At 38.5% G+C, this 18,293-nt stretch overlaps 1 protein-coding gene across 4 annotated transcripts in view; it reads right to left on the bottom strand.

Moving 5' to 3' along the window:
* Positions 1 to 18,293, bottom strand: part of PARD3 (par-3 family cell polarity regulator) — a 543,662-nt gene that overhangs the window by 158,582 nt on the left and 366,787 nt on the right. For 3 of the 4 annotated variants that reach the window (XM_080973988.1, XM_080973985.1, XM_080973987.1), the window contains 4 exons: positions 17,409 to 17,598; positions 12,755 to 12,903; positions 9,632 to 9,676; positions 2,233 to 2,460 (listed from right to left, as the gene is read on the bottom strand). In XM_080973988.1, coding sequence (XP_080830114.1) covers positions 2,233 to 2,460; positions 9,632 to 9,676; positions 12,755 to 12,903; positions 17,409 to 17,598 — 612 coding nt within the window. The remainder of the gene's footprint in view (positions 1 to 2,232; positions 2,461 to 9,631; positions 9,677 to 12,754; positions 12,904 to 17,408; positions 17,599 to 18,293) is intronic. The other variant, XM_080973986.1, reaches the window with a different exon arrangement.

Genomic DNA, 18,293 nt, shown 5'->3' with positions numbered 1-18,293 from the left:
ATTTTTCCAACTCCTTGTGTCAGTCGACAAGCCAAGTAATTAATTACCTCAGCTTCCCCAGCTCTTTTCCATTCATAAAATTTTAATGTTTAAAGGTAAAGTAACTAGATAGGTGGGGGGGACCTGCTGGGATACATTCAAAATACTACAACATTAAGGTTAAAAATTTAATAATTAAGTTCATTTGCTATTCACTCTTTTTTTGAGCACGGACTGTCATTTTACTAGCCCATTGCTGCACCATTCAATAATTATACAGGTTATGTTTGAAGAGATTCTTTTATGTTAATGACATTCTTCTCATGTTGGGTCACTCTTAGGGTTAAAGAACTGAAAATGTAAATGAACGCCCATTAGGGTGGGTAATAGCTGATCATTAACTTTATGCTTTATTAGATCTGCCAACCTTACATATTCTAATTAAAGAACAGCCGTAATTTTTCTTCACTTTATGGATGAACTTCCAATGCTGAAATTTTTCAACCTAAATGCAACTTATTTCCTCTCTCTCTCTCTCTCTCTCTCTCTCTCTCATTAAACTTTAGAACCAAAGTGTTTGCCCCTTCCCTTTTAACTCATTGTCTTGCTGTTAAGACGGTACACAAGGAATCTTGGTTTTTTTTATTAAAAAAATGCTTTGCGTGTCTGCATCTAATCTCGCCACTTTTTAAAATTCATTCATTGCTGTGTGTGTTTCTTTTTGTAAATCTACCAACGAATAAAATAAAATAAAATCAGGATTAAGACTTTTTTCAGGACAGAGGAGGGAATGTGTGCTGGGTCTCATTGGTGAAGTGGTGGTGCTCTTGCCCTTTTAGTGGTAGAAATGCTTTGCGGATGGGAGATAAAAAATGGGGGGCTGAGGAGGGTCAGTTGTGGGGAGTGGGAAATGTCTCTATTTTCATCTGAGGAATGTTGGAGGGTATAATATTGGCTACATAAACACACATTTTTCTACTGAGGTCCAAGTACATTAAAATTTTGAAAAAATGAGTATTTTAGAGCTTGCAAACAAACAAACCAAATCACAAAATCCATAGCATGTTAGAATGTGATGCAAGCCTGCAGAGATGTCATTATTACGCTAACACTGTCAAGCATTAATGTTCTCTTTACCCAAAGGTAGACAGAGATGCTCCTGCAACTGCTGCAGTCCTTATGTAAACGTTTCCACTCATATTGTTCCTCCATATACCCCGCCTGGCCCTTTGGGCGATGCTCTTCTTTCATTATATGGTATTTATATGGATCCAAACGGACAGAAGCGACCATTTCAATTGAGGCAAAGGTAATGGGAGTGTGTCAAGAATGTGCTACACACCATACGGAACACAGAAGAGATGGTGCTCTATCCGAGAGAGATTGCACATGACATAAAAGCCAGGATATGGAGCAGCAGGGATGGGGGTTGGGGGAGAGAGACCAAGACATCAGAGTGGACCAAGTAAAAGAAGGTTGAAGTTGTTGCTGAACGTAGGCTTTACAAAGGGTGGAAGAATTTGGAAGGAAGAAGAAGAAGAGGAGTTTGGATTTGATATCCCGCTTTATCACTACCTGAAGGAGTCTCAAAGCGGCTAACATTCTCCTTTCCCTTCCTCCCCCACAACAAACACTCTGTGAGGTGAGTGGGGCTGAGAGACTTCAAAGAAGTGTGACTAGCCCAAGGTCACCCAGCAGCTGCATGTGGAAGAGCGGAGACGCAAACCCGGTTCCCCAGATTACGAGTCTACCACTCTTAACCACTACACCACACTGGCTCTGAGTCAGTGTGAGTCAGGCAGAAGAAAACAGAGACAGAGAGAAAGGCTTTTTCAAGCACATGGGGAGACGGTTGGGAGAGAAAGAGAAATGAAAGCAAGAAATCTTGAGATGAGTAGGTGTTGGCTAGAGGAGGAAGGATGTTGGCTGAATTATCTATTATACACTGTGAACAGGAACTCACTTGAAGGCTTCCAATGTGAATTGACTTTGTGGCTACACCGCTTTTAAGTGAACTGTGGAAATTTTGCACAAAGAAGACAGAGTCAGAGCAGGTGGGAGCTTTAAGGTGGTGAACAAAAATCTTGGTGGAGTAAAGAGAACTTAACAGGAAGCTACCTTAACAAAAGACATGGTGTGATCAAAGGGGCAGGCAGGGTGAAGAGGGGGGAATTAACTGAAAGAACCATCAGTAGTGAAAACATCTTTAAAAGGCAATTTTTAAAAGCAGTGTACATGGAAGAGTTTACTTACAGGTTTCCATGCCTTCATCATCCTCATCTGCAACAGGTTTATCATACGATTTGTCAATTGCAGCTCTGAAGCTCTCATTGCACCCTCGCCCTCTGATTATCCGCGGCCGTGGACGGTGGAAGGGAATGTCACCATTCAAAGTTACCTCAGCGACTGCTGTCTGCAAACTTTCTAATGAACTGGATTTCTTCAGGCCTAATGAAGGGCCTACATCTCTGGTTGGAGAACCTTAATATTTTTTTAAAAAGAAAAAAATAATTAGGATTAGCAGGGAGGACCCTCACACTTGATTATTCACATCTACAGCGACAGTCTACGGGAATGTGCTTAACATTATTCACATTATCTCTATACTCTGCAGGGAATTCTAGGCAGATTTGTTGGTTGGAGCAATGAGCGTGTCAAGTCATACACTATGAATTTGACAAGGTTAGTAACATCCCACTTTTCAAATTGGTGGGAAGTTAAAGTCATCACTGTTATTTCAACCATTTTAATGAGAATAAAATAATTACCAAGCTGGTTAAAAAATAGAGTACAAAGATGTCAGCACTATGTACTTGATTGGCATAGCCAGTTAATTTTGTTTTTTAAAACAGCAAAAACAATTCTATGCAAATACTGGAAATAATGAACATTAAGGAGATTTTATTGACCTAAAATTAGCCTGCATTCTCAGAACAGTATCTGGGGAAAATTCTGCCTCACTAGCTTCTTTCATGGAGTGAATTTTAATAACCTGCACTTAAATATTACACTGTTCCCAAGAGCTTGTCTACATAGATTTTTTTTTTCTTTTGGATTAATTAACCCATATTAGTTAATATGGTTATAATACATTAAAACACATGTCAACACTTATTATGGACTAAATGCAAGTAATGTAAATTTTTTAACCTTGATTAGGAACAGGGATTACCCCAGCATGATAAAAGCACTAATAATCTCCAACAAACACTCGCAAAGAGAATATTAGCTCACAACAACATTAGTAAACTAAAATAAAAAATCTCTATTCATTGGAAAAATAAAATATTTTTTGAATAGCATGTGTATGAATCATTTCCGTGAACTTCATGGACAAACTACTGCACTGAAAACTTAAGGGACTGGTCCAATAAAATGTAACTTTTGAAATGCTATTCTAATTGAATTTTTCTCCTGGGTTTATTAATGGTTGCATCAAAATTTCCTACGAAACACTTTGTAGGAATTATTGGTGCTATTACCATGCTAAGGTAATCCCTGTTTCTAAACAAAGCAAGGAAACTCACTCTCTAGAAATATATTTATGTCAGTGTTATTTATGCCTAAACTAAACTAAACTAAACTAAACTAAACTACTAACTTAAGTAAGTGAAACCATTTCCTGAAATGCAAATACTGGCAGGGGTAAACCCCTCCTGTGGTCAACTGGTTGAGGTTGGGGGTTAGCCAAGTACAATTTCCCTATGTAGCAGATGACCAATGCTGACTTAGTGAGTGTTGCTGGAAATGTATTGGTCACTTTTTTCTTTATTTCTTTATATCACCCTTCATCACAAGATCTCAAGGGCAGTTCACAAGATAAAACAGAATATTAAAACACAAGCTTTACCATGCTGTGGTGTGTTGATATTCTTCCCATGCTGACCTAACCCCCTGTTCCAAAGGCAGCTGAAATAAGGAATAGCATGTAACCCCAGAGAGACGCTGGTCTCACTCTGTATAAGGCAGCTTCCGCTATTCTATGTCCTTTGCAGATGTTCACCAAAGACAATTCTGCAATTGTGGAGCAGTTTTTCTACAGGTTCCTGAGTTACATATGAAATCCTTGGGATTTTATACAGTTAGATGATCCTTACACCAGGATCTTAAAACGAAGTGGGTTTCAGATACCACATCAAGGTAAATCCAGGTGAGCTCCAAATGTGGTTAATATTGGTGTCCTTAGGTGGGCTTATGGGAGAATTTGTTCCAGGGAGAAAAGGCTCTGAGGTGAGGGGGCAAGTGAGTTGGTTCCCAAAGTCAGCATGGAGCCAGACTTGCATCTGCTCCACTGCCTTGCAAGGCAATTTACTAAGGGATTACTCACTGCTGAATGACAGAACAGGGAAACGGCTATAATGGAGTTCACTGCCTACAGGGAACCCAATACAATTCTTAAGTCATGCTCACCGCTGCATTCAGAGCATGAGGGAGCTGATGTAGCAGTTCCAATAGTTGTTTGGAAACAGCTACGTGTCTGTGGAGTCACAGATCAGTATAAATACAATGAATTCACACCTCCTCCAAATACCTCCCATCCCACAGGTCCCCCATTTTTTGAAAGGGAAGAGACCTGGGTATAACTGGAGAGAAAGGACAGCTGGTGGGATGAGCAAGAAAGGAAAAGGAAGGTTCAGTTCTTCCCAGCTGCATAAACAATCCTTAGCCTATGCTTGCAAAGAAATGTCTGGTGCGAAGATTGCACATTATTATTTTTTCCAGAGGACTATTTCATATGTCAATGTGTTAAGAGAAAGCTTCACTGTAGGTAACTACCCTGCATTTTACATCAACGTAGCTATCGTTATATAAAACTATATCGCTAACTGCAGTTATATAACCCTCATATTTAGTTTGATGAGTGGTTTATTTTTCAACGTTTAAGTCTACACAAATTCAATCTGAGAGACAGCGACACAAAAAAAGTTGGTGAACTTTTTGAAAGTGCAAAGGATAAGCAGTCGTGAATAAAGCAGCTGCTGAATAGATTTATTCCTTAAACCAATGGGAGTAAAAACATTATCCTATTATGTGGCAACTTTAAGTTCCCTCAGTTTCAGCATTTCAATATATATTTTAAATGAAATGCACATCAATCTTTTTCTAATTACCAAGTGGCTCCATGCTCCTTTTGTAAACAGTAGTTACATTACGTACCCATTTATGCTCATAAGGGACCCTGAAGAAAAGGCCCCATTTCCTGCTACCCAGTACAGCTCACTGTGAGAACAATATTTATGTAAGTTGCACTATCCCAAAGGAAAAGCGTGATGGGATATGACCTAATGTTCCCAGAGTACTGTAAAACTAATAATGGATTGCAGAAATGGTAAGGATATTTATTGAACTTGGGTGGCCATCAACATAACTGTGGACAGTTTGCAGACGCTGAAAGACTGAAATAACCCTACATAAGCAGAATATGTACCACGATGATAAAAGCCAATTTCTGGTGTTAACAGTTCAGTTTCACTGGTACCTTCACTGCAAGGAAAGGGTTCTCAAAACTCAGGGCTTGGTTGAAGACACAACTAAGGCTGCAATCCTGTATACTCTTGTTTGGGAATAAGTCTAATTAAAGTCAAGTGGGCTTACTCTTTCACAGACAAATATAACATTGTGTTGTAAGTTAAGCCATTGGTTTCAATGGGATTCAAAAGATGACTAACTTTTTTCAGGATTGGGACTTTTTTCCATAGTAAATTGAATGTGATTGCATCTTACGGGGCTTTTGAAAAGGAGCACAATCCCCTGGGAAAGGCCTCCCAAGACAAAACCCACTGAAGCAGGCAGGAGTCATACAGATTGTTCACAAGTCTTGCAATGGTTCAGAATACTCTAACAAACAGAGTCAAATTCAGCCTTTCAACCATTTCTTCTCGAAATTCACAACACATACATTCACCGTTTCACTTTGTATCCCTGATTATAAAGGTCCCTTTTTAATTCAATGCCTCATCTGAATAGGTTAGCACAGGCTCATTCTTTTCTTCTGAAATATATTACTGAATTAGAGAATGCTTAATAGTGATGATGTTGCCAATAATATGAGCATAAAATGCATAACATATAATTAATGTGAATAATGTTATTCGTAGCTACAATGTTCTGGCTCAAATAACAATAATTCATAATGTTGAGTGCACTTTATAATAATCACAATGCTAAAACTGAGAGAATCAGGTTGAATTCCTATTTCAATAGAGTTTTCTGAACTGCTAACATTGCCTTGAGATAATGGCCTTGTTTTCACAACAGTCACTATGAATGTGCTGATCTGGGCCACTTTGTCCTTTCTGCTACCACTGGAGAAAACAAACCTTGATCCCTGGCTTAGAGTTATGTCTGAACCGGAAATGGTAGTCCTTTTCATAAGCTTTCCATAAGCGCTCCAAAACTCCAGTTAAACAGATACAGTCATACCTCGGGTTGAATATGCTTCAGGTTGAGCACTTTTGGATTGCGCTCCGTGGCGACCCGGAAGTAACTGAGCACATTACTTCCAGGTTTCGCCACTCGCGCATGCGCAGACAGTCAAAATGACATCACAAGCATGCTCAGAAGCGGCAAATCGTGACCCGCGCACGTGCAGACGTGCAGTCACGGCTTGCGTTCACTTCAGGATGCGAATGGGTCTCTGGAACGGATCCCGTTCGCATCCTGAGGTACCACTCTATTTCAAAATGGTGTTTAGATGATTCCTCATGTTCAGCCTAGCTGGGATCAACAACAGTCAGATGGATGTAACCCAGGTAGAGGGTTTAAGGGGAATTTGTGCAGAAGTGGGAAACTACATGTCTCACCAGTTGACCGAAATCAGCATATCAGCCCTGGAGTCTTAAGAATTGGCTATGGCCAGCTATGCAGTTCTTCTAAGGTTAATGACTTGAGTGCATTTATACAATCATTAATCACAGATCATTTTTAGCTATGGTGTCTTATTAGCATCGTAAGGACATTTTATCAGCGCAACAAGCAGACGTTTGGGAACAAACGTTTCAGATTCTTGATATCTAAGCTTTTTTTCACTATTTCACTGGTACAGTCCCAATAATTTCAGTGAAGCTAGATAGTCAGTGTTGATAAGTGAATAAGTCCACATAATAAAGGGGTAGTATTTTGACCTGTCGGGGGGAACAAGACCCTAAAACCTAGAACTGCAATTACATCCATTACTGGAAAAGATCATTAAAACTCCCCCACTGATGAATGGCTATAATGAACATAGTGTGTTTGAATAAGGCTTTTTGTTCCCAGAGAGCTATTGTTAGCATTATGACAAGGTGAATATGGAAATAGCCCATCATAGTTACTGTATGCTAAGGTTGAATAAATGAGCCATGCTCAATTGCTACTGAATAGACTTCTGACCTTTGGAACAAATTGTAAACACTGACAATGATGAGGCAAACCAAGTGAACTGAATAAAGAAAAATAATTTTTAAAAAAACTATTATAATAGATTCTATCCTAGTAAGAATCTTACTTTCCATTTGAGGCCAACACAATAAAACCCAACTAGTAGTTTTAAATATGTTCCAGTTTATTCTGCCAACATACATATGTTCCACTGTTTTGAAGTTTATATATTTCAGTGAATATTAATCAGTTTTACCACACATATTAAACATTTACTTTTAATAACCTAAGGTGTGTTTTTTTGTGTGAACTGGTAACATGGATTGATTCAACATCTCAGTTTTTCATAACCTGAAAACAACAGGTTATATGAAAAATCTGCTCTGCATTAAGTAAAAAAACCAAATATTTATTTTGGTTGGCTCAGATGGTTTGTGGCTAAGGGTCATTGCCCTGTAATCCAAGTGTGTTTTCATGGCTGTTAACGGAGGTTGCCCATGGAACGCTTTGCATTTTTACAAATAATTCCAGAAATGAGGTGTCCTTTTAGTGGTCAGGTCACTTATAACAGGTTGTGCCAAAGACTTATTCAAAGAATGCTAACATCCTGAACCCAAGGGGTTTGGACCTGATTTGACTTGCTCAAAGTAAGAGGGTACTATACAAAACCAGGGGAAATCAAGAAGGATTTGATCAAATGTTTGATCAATCTGTTTCTTTGGGTGATTTAAAATAGATGAGACTGGAGGGATGTGAAAATGTGAATCTAGGCCAAAACAAAGAAAAGCTGGTAAGAACGCATGGATGTGTGGGTGGGTTTGTTTGTTTTGTGAGCACAGTGGGTAAACAACAACAAAACAAACCCCAGGAGTCTGTGTTGTATGATATGAATTATAAAGAGAAACTTGCTGTTCAGGCATGTTAAGTGTTCACGGTAGATGTACAAACAAGCTCAATGTCATAAAACTAGAATATTAAACTATTAACAGGGCCATTGTAACTGCTTTGCAGGCATAAAGGCAGCAAAAATGTGTAGGATCGAAAAGTAAGAAAACTAAATTTCATTTTTTGTTAAATTACCATTTCATCACATCATTTTGACTCATGCCTGTCAGCTCAGGCAATAGTCACACGGCTGAATAATATAAATCTAGCTCTTTACAGCTCAACCAGTCATATAAAATGAAGCACATCTAAACTTTGCATGCATTGATAAATGCCACTTAGCGAGACTAATCTCAGTATGTAATGTATGCATGCAAGTTATTGCAAGGCTGTGCCTTCTCGCTTATTAAGATCTACAAGCTACTCCAGTTGTTTTACAAATGCTACCATCCCACCAGTTCTTTTAAATCTAGCTTTCCAGTTGACTGTTTATGTTTCCTGATGTGATTAAACAGAGAGCCAATTATCTATAGAAAAATTAATAATCAGTGTACATGGGCCGCCCTATTCAATGAGTCATGCTAGAAATAAGTAATATTTTCAGGACTAAAAGGTGAATTGTCCCTAATTAGAGCTAAGTAATGTTACTGTTTTTGTGTGTGGAATGTTACCGTGTCCTCTAGATCTACCCTAATTAAAACAACATTCCAAAGGTCAAAAGCTAACTTGCATTAATAAATTATAAAGGCTCATAATTGCAGCTAGTGCATTATTTTAATTGGTAATAAATTCATTCTTTGGAAGCTGGCATCATGACCATTACAGAAAAAAGCAAAAGGCCTGCAATACATACCTTATAGCACATGAATCTCTTTATTCGAGTCTTTTGTTCTAATATCCAACTAGGAGAGTATATGGACAGTATGAAACTGCACCTCCACATTATGCAATTGCCTACTTGTTGCAAAGACAGAAGTTCCATTTAGGCACATAACCCAAGATGATGGAACTTTGCAGTTAAAAGCAAATTTCAAAGTCTGGCATTATCAGTGCCTGTAGATAAATACCAAGGATTTCTAACGGCATTTTCCTCTGTTAAGTCTGTAGCCCAAAGAACGTATTGTTGAAAAGCTCTAGGGAATAATATTGTCTTTTAACAACTACATTTTGAGGACTGAGTTCCTAGACTCACTCATCTACATGTAATTTTCGCACACTTGTTATTTTTCTATGATACTGAACATTTGTTAGGATATTCCATATAATCTGAATTATTTGTGACAATAGAAAAAGTCATGCAACTATTGAAATATTATTTTCCCCATGCACTGTGATTGGCAGCTATGTAATTGTGGTAAGCTGCTTTGACCAAGGTTTCTATGGCAACCACCCTACAGTCAATTCTTACCTGTTTTCTGGTCATCCATTGTACTGAGCTTAGTCTCGTCAGCTACTGTTAAAAGGTAAATGTATAACGGTTAGCCCTGTTAGTGCCCACATCCCACATGCATCCACTGTTTATATTCTCTTTAAAGTTAGAGGACACTGGAAACATCATTCTTCATGCAAATAAGCAATGTTATGCAGACTATCTTGATGGGGCAAAATAAAGCCCAGCAACAAACCTAGTAACCGTCATGCGTTGTGTCAGTCATTTCCATGTCACAGCCAAAAACAATGTTATTCACATGCTAGCATACACAACTAGCAGAGACAAGTTGCCACACATGTCTGAATGCAGTGATCTGAGTTTTTAAAGCCCCGTAGGCTCTTCTAAAAGCACTATGTATTTGCATACATTGAAATTTCTTCTGCTTAAAAGAAAACCATAAGAGGCTTGGTTAGAAATGCTTGAGATATATGATTATAACAATTAAACAGGGGGCAAGGTGGACAAACGAATTTTCTTTGCCTTCATTTAACAATATCCCTGCAGGACCACAAGTTTCATCATGGCACTCCTTTACTTACGGAAATATTAACCCTTCTGAGAATTCATACATCATACAAATAAAATGGGGATGGCACTTTATTATATGCTACCCAAAGGAAGCATTTATAAAATGTTCTCAGATTCTAGAATATAGTTCCTTACATGATCCATTCCCACAACTGCTGATTAAATATGAAAATAATGCTGTTCATATGTATCCCATTACTGATTAAATGGTATCCTGTTTTGATTTTCTAAAGAGCAGGTATCTTGCTACTATTAACTTGTGCTTCAGTGAGAGTTGCTACGTATCAAATTTTACCAGTCACGGCATGTTATCAGCTTTCCACAATGAAGAGTACTGTGGCACCATAAAAAGGTCATCAAATTCATCAAGTGATTGCATAAGTGGATAAATATACAAATATCATGAGAAGGGATTTGGGGTGGGGGGAAATGTCCACACCATAAATCTTTGGTCAGGACCATTCCATGCAGCAGGTTTATTTTCTAGACAATACAGTGAAAGTATGCATATAAAACCAACTTAGACAGATACAAACTGGTAGCTGCACATGACAATATATATTTCATACACACACACACACACACACACACACACACAACATATTTTTCCATATATTCTCAGAACTTACTGATTAAGCAATCTATAAATCTTACTAAAATAAATAAAATAAGAAGCAGATTGGCCAGGTAGTCATAAGACACATAACAGGTCCAGCAGGGGGAGTACAAACACACAACGTCCCCAAAGGACCCATATTTGCTTACAGACTACAAACTGAAGCAGCTCCTTAAGATCAGTGAATGAAATGGATACAAGCCACTGTCTCCATATTGGCCAATGTTGTAATTCCTGCAACATCTGACATTTGCAAACCTAGATCTCAAAGGAGACTGGGAATGGCTACCTCACTACAGAAACTAATAACCTCTCTTTGCGTGTTTATTTATACTTATTTATACTATTTATACCCAACACTAGCAACCACTAGATGAGAATCTACTCTGATTGGATCATATATTAATTTGTCATCTGCATAGCAACTGACACCTCTGCCATTGTCTCCTGTATTGATTGGCACTTTGTCAGCACTTTGAAAAATATGTCTTGTAGTAAGTAACTCCTGAACACCTTATCTGACCTTGTCAGTGTATCTATTCAATTCTCTAGGTGGGCATTATAGTTTGCAAAATGCTCAAGGTAAATCCTGCAGGTGTCCATTCCTTTCTGAAGGATGGGAGCAAAAAACAATGGTTGAGCTTGGCTGTTGTCAGTGGATTGTGCTCCGGGTGACAGCTGAACATGCATATAAGCATGTATACTGTTTTCTTTGTAAGTTGGTGTTTGTATACATAGCTGCACAGTGGAGCCAACTGGCCACATGGCATGATCCACATATAGGTTGATGGGGTGGACAAAATTCATTGAACACAGTCTTTAGGTATGCATTTACACTACTCACCTTGCTAGGCCTATTCACCATGCTACTATGTGGGCCCTCTAGTCAGGAATGGATCATAGCCATTCTTGTCTTCACCCAATTGAATATAATATTTAATTGTGCTCTACATAGTAATTTGACATATGAGCTACTGCATCTTTCATGTCTTGGCATTTTTGGCTTTCTGAATCCCCCCCTCCCGTTTTCCAGTTTCCATGGTTTTAATATCAATCCACTTATGTGCCACTTCATGCTGTTGAGGAAATGAACTCTGGCTCAGAAAACTTGCATCACAATAAATTCTTTAGTCTTTAAAAGGCCATAAGGCTCTTCATTGTTATTGTTGCAGCAGACTACCATGCCTACTGCTCTTGAATTTGTCAGTGTAAAAAAATATCGTTATATGATGCCCCTCAGGATGCAATCCTACACATTGCTTTTTTCTGGAGTAATCAAGATCAATTTGAGGATGCCAAACCAGACAAGATTTCTTTCTTTTCTTTTCTTTCTACAACTCAAAGCCCCACTGATGTTTGAATATGGATCTGAGACCTTGTGGAACCAGGACTTAGGCTAGACCATGAAATGGAGTCCAGAGTGCACTGGACCAGATCCCATTGACCAGATCCCTAGGCCTGGAAAATCCAGAGGCTTTATATTGTTTGCCAATTGCAGGAGCTGATGTTGCAGGTTGGAGTTATGTTACAATCATTCCTAAGTACAAGGCCTTATCAGTGCCAAAATCAAACAGACGTTAGTTGTTTAGGAATTATTTTAAAATGCAAACTTGAATTATTTGGCTTTTCTGTCTCCTGAAAAGTACCTCATCATATGCACTCACACATTCACGTATCCTGAACCATTGTATATAACATGCATCTGCATAAGCATAATGTTTGAAATATATAAACATTTAAATTGCATAGACACACATAATGCTCTTGGATCAGACCATATCAAGACTTCTTCATGCCACATATTGAATCCAGCTGCATGGACAAATCAAATGTTTGGCATAACAAATAATATAACTGCAACATGAAAAACAAACAGTATAATTGCAACCTGAAGAAACATGTTGAAATACAACATGGGGGGAGAGGTGAAAAAGAAAGAAGTCAAAATTTAATACCTAAGTCCATGCTTTTGGATTTCCGTGTTTTAACAAAGTCCAACTGGCTGGCATCTGAAAATTGCTTAGTGCGCTTTTCTGACATGCTCTGGCGTCCAAAACCCTCTCGCTGGAAGGCAAGCGCTGGATCAACATCTGGACTCAGAGTGCTGTAAGGGAAAGGGGGAAATTAAAGCATACGAAACACACACCTATCATAGTTGTGTAATAAAATGTTTACGTAAAGTATCAGCCAGCAACAATTTTTGAAAAATAGCAACTTATAATGTTCCATATCATGAAGAAAAAAAATCAAGTGACAAGCATATTTGCAATGGGGCTCTATGGAAAGAACAGCTGGGAAATCCACTTCAAGCATCCTCCACACTATGTGGTCCAAGCTTCCACAGGGGTATTCATGCTGTGGAAATAAATAACTATGTACGTAACTCTGGAAGATTCATGTGAATGGCCTGCTTCATGTGCATCATTGCAGTGTAACTATCACACCCACAGGGGCTGTACCCAATGAGCAGAAAAGAAAGATGTGGAATGTAGAAAAGATGAAAAGAAAGAGAGAGAGGAACGCCCACATTGCTGGGACCCAGAGGGGGAAAATGAGATTTTATTATGTGCAATATACACAATATATCTATAGTCTGATAAAACATAATAAATGAAACACTGCAACAAGTTACTAGGACAGTGAATAAGTCAAAATTCAAAGGGCATATTACACAAACAAAAACATTTCTATTTTTTTTTACAGTGGGGGGGTAGCATTGTCCCATCATTCCTAACCACTGGCCATACTGGCCGGGCAGATGGGAGTCTATCCCTGGTTTAATGTTTCGTCCCTTTCTCTTTTTCTGGTTCCAACAATGCAGGAGTAATTTTTGCAATGAGGAACCACATGAATGGATCATGTTATAAAGCAGCAATGGCCCAGTGCTGTGGGGCCTGGCACTGCTGGTGTGGGATCATCATGGTTTTGAGTCCTGGAAGACCTGCTCCCTGCCTTGCAGGCCTTTTCCCATCTGATGTGAGAGGGTGCTGCCCTGACTGACTCTAGCTCCAAAAGCTGAGGCTGCTGAACAAACTCTTGGGTTGGAGTATGGTTTGGTTTAGGAGTTTTGTTTTTTTGTTGGGGTGGGAGTTGTTGCTGTTATTGATATAAATTTTTGATATTTTCAGATCTTATTGTGATTACTGTACTGCATTTTGGTTGTGTTTTATTTATTGATGATGGATACTGTTGTTATATTTGTAATTATGTATTTTTTTCATGTTATCAGCCACCTTTAGCATGGCTTTAACTATGGAAAGATGACATACAAATAAAATGATGTATGTATGTAACTTTGTGTTCTTCTCTCCTAAATCATTACTCTACATTAGTACGCAGCACTAGGACGAGATCACGCTCATGTAGCCATCTTGCCTAAGCTGTATGTATTAATCAGATATAGGTTTAAAATTAAATTTCTTCCCTTCTAAATAGGTAGGTGAAACACAAAAATCAAATGCAGCATCCATTGCACTCTTCACGGAACTGTGGCCAAAGAGGAAGTGGAACAAATGAAGGAATAATTGGTATCAAGAGACCTACAGTATTTGGTTTGCTGGAGGAGCCTTGGACAAGTCTATCCACAGCAATATAAAAATGGTTTTGTAAAAAAACCCATGTATGGTCGTTAGAGGAAAAAGTGGGATATAAATATGATTGGTTTGCTTATTATCAAACTTCCATCCCACCCTTCCTCCATATTGCTCTGGGTGGCTTATAGGGGTCTGTGCCATTGCTTTTTTAAAAACCTCACAGCCATCGTATGTGATGAGTTCAACAGGCTGGGCTTAGAGAGAGTGACTGGACAAAGGTTGTGTTGGGGCGGTTTTAATTATTCAATCATATCTGCTGCTGAGATAGTTAAAAAACAAACTTGGCAGCCTCCCAGGTCTTTTATTTGTGACTATGCATGTGTAATTAAAAATTACTCCTGGATTCAATCATCTTTTATTTTCTAGCTATAATCTACAGCAACACACCAGCAAAAAACAATGTAACAACCAAGATTTAACAGTATCTGCAAAATAAAACTTTTAAAAAAAAATGTTAACAAGCAAAACCAATGGATTTTTCCATATTTGAACCATATTGTGTTCTTTTTTCTGCTCTCTTGGAGGCGAGGCAGAGACCATTTTGTGTTACGGCACCCTCATGGTGGCAGCTTTTTTGAGTTAGGCTACACATTTGAAAGCAGCACCTTCTCAAATTTTCCAATGTGCCATCAGTCCCAAAAGGCTGGCAACCACTGTATTACACAGCGGTACAGTGAAACTGTAGTGAAACTGCTTCCACTATGCAAAGTAATCTGGACTTTATAAATAATTATTCAGTTATCTATTTCTAAAACTAATAAAATATTCAGTGCTTTGTTTATCACAGATGTTACACAATGAATTTTATGCCCAGGATACAATGAAAATGTATTACACAACTGATGAGAAGTTGTGTATTTTATCAAGCAAAACACACCTCAAATGGTAACAATTTGAACAGAGGTTTGTTGCAGGAACTAAAAAAGCACAAAAGTCAGTGAGTACAGCTAAGTAAAATTGCCAAATAGTGGTTCTTAATATTTCAAATTGATGCTAAAGTCACTTTCTGTCTATTATTATTGTAATTTATAAAACCAACAAGCAGCAAAGCGTATTATAACAACTAAAGCTTCTGGAACGACAGTTGACTCTTTAAAGAATGTAACCGTATTGTGACCCTCAATGTTATTAAAATTCCACTTATTAATCCTGTCTCATTGTCCCTTTGTTTTCATAACATTTTCATCAAGGATTAGGGAGATATTGTCAGGCTGGAAAAAGCTTACATTTTGTGCTGTGATTCAGAACAGCTGCCATTCTTGTTTGGATAACCCTTCATCCATATTCTTAACTTCACCCCTTGGTGCCTTGCAGCAAACTCACAGAATACACCTTTGTTTTACAAGCCTTCCTTTGTCCATTAGCAGCAGGAAATTAATTCAAAAATCCACTCAACTGCTGTTTATTTAATTTCACTGGGTTTATTTTTTAACAAATATAATGCAATCAACACAAGTAAGACTCCAAACTGATCTGCCCCTTTTCATAATTGCATCTCTGCCTCTGAGAGAAAAGGCATTAAAGGTGGTTCCATAAGACATTTAATGACAGCTAATAGCACTTCACTCTTTCTTCCTGTGTCAGGGAAACATGTGAGCAGGAAAATATTCTGCATTCCTAAATGTCAAAGATGTGTGTGTTTGTTTACATTCTGCTGAGGTTTTCTTGCCACACTCAAGTGGAAAAATCCATGCTAATACAATCTATTACATGCAATTTTGCATGCTTTTCGTGATCCGACCCCCCAACCTCATCACAAATTTTTAGCTTTTAATGTATTTCCCATGTGAATGCAATGATGGGTGTTTGCAGGATTGAAATTGCAGTTGTGCCTCTTTCAAATGGGCAGGTTCAACATTCAGAAGGTAAAAACAAAAGTCATCAGCAAAAGACAAAAAGAAAGAAGCTGCTTTTAAGACAGCAAATAAACAGTTTCTTTAGACGGGATATAAACAAATGCCACTTAACACTAATCCACACTGATATAGATATAGATAATAAATAGCTGACTTATGCAAATCCAAACAAAGAGATACTTGCTGGTGCTAATTCTTATTAAGATATTGCTGACACAGTTATACTATACCCAGGAGAGTGTGGGACTCAGAAAAATTCTCATACTTCAACCTGCTTGTGTTAATTATTGCCACCACCCTAGCAGGGGGTTCCACAGAGAGGTCTTTTATTTTGCTTATTGCTGAACATAATTACAAGGCTTACAAATTAATGTCATTCTCTTGGATTAGTACAGATAGCACTACACAAAAATTATGCAATATTTATCCTGCAGAAGACAGTAAACAACCCAAAGCCAAAGTAACACCTACCCCCAGCCCCTGATATATACACACAATGTGTATCAGTGCAACTTAATAATCATAGTCCCCAGATTTGCAGATATTTTGAGGTGGGGAATGCATGCTACACTAATGTATCACAACAAATGAAACTGATCTGTAGAAAACACAACTTGAAAAAGAGACATCACATGTATTTTTGTAAACTATGAAATACTTAATAATAAAAAAAAAACAGCCCATCTAAAAATCCATGTAGCAAAATGAAAGTAATTGAAGTTTTGAGGATATCACAGAAAATGAGCTCTCTCTCTCTTAATCACCTCTTAGCACCCAAAGGTAGAGGATACCTGGAGAAGGACTTCCAAAGTAGATCTCAGCTTGTGGATGCCACTAACTGCTTTTACAATGCTCCTCACTTTCAGAAGTATATTGCTATGAAGTAAGGGAGGGGGGCTGTGGTTCAAGATACACAAGCAACTTTGGCAGCCCAGATACAATTGAGCAGTAACTTAACCTTGGCCAAGTGAAACCTTCTCATAATTCTCTTCTGCTCTGCTTCCTAGATAGGAACAAGCAACTCAGAAAGAGGGCTGGGAAGTCTTCTTTCAATGATAAGCCTATAATTCTGCTCCTCTCTGTGTTGAAAAATGCAGGTGTGAAAAGCACATGAACTGTTGATAAGTAGAAGTAATGGTTTGTGTGGCCATGAGCCTTACCATTCTGTTGACTCATTAATTGTTGGTTTGCTCCAGGCTCCACCATCTACTGTTGCAAAGCCCACATCATCATGGGAACTGGAAGATGATTGGTCTGAGAGATGTGGAGGTAGTACTGGTAATCTATCATCTTCTATAATGACCATGTCATCCTGCGGCATGTTGACTGTCGGAGATAGCTGGTATTTACCTGCACAAAATGGGAAGTGGAAGAGAACTAAACATACTGAGCACTCAACACAAACACTATGCTATTTGTCACAATTTACAAAGCAATTTACAAACCAAGAGCCATGAGGCCTCTTCAAAAGGAACCTATTTATACTGTTGTAAGTCTTCACAGGTTGCAGACTACTTCATCAACAACCATACCACAACACGGAACAAGATGCCAGAAATACAGTTTCTTAATCCCTTATTAAAGATTGGTAGTGGTGGGAGTGTTGGAACTTACAGAGAGAAAAAAAGTTTTCATAAGGCCACCTAGTGAATTCATGTCAGAGAAAAAACTGAACTAGGGACTTCCTCATTTGTAACTCAGTCTCTAAGTCTGCATGCTACAACACATTTGAGTGCAACTAGTGTTCGGTCCCAGCTCCTGCCCACCTAGCAGTTCAAAAGCATGTCAAAGTGCAAGCAGAGAAATAGGTAACGCTCCAGCAGGAAGGTAAACAGGATTTCCATGCGCTGCTCTGGTTTCGCCAGAAGTGGCTTAGTCATGCTGGCCACATGACCCAGAAGCTGTCTGTGGACAAACGCTGGCTCCCTTGGCCTAAAGAGCAAGATGAATGTGCAACCCCAGAGTCATCCGTGAATGGACTTAATGGTCAGGGGTACCTTTACAGAGATGAACTAAACAGAGATGGGGGAGGAGCTAGATATTAA

Source organism: Podarcis pityusensis (assembly GCF_964106645.2).
Source record: "Podarcis pityusensis genome assembly, chromosome: 12".
NCBI classification, from domain to species: Eukaryota; Metazoa; Chordata; class Lepidosauria; order Squamata; family Lacertidae; genus Podarcis; species Podarcis pityusensis.
This window is presented reverse-complemented; position numbering and strand designations above follow the sequence as displayed.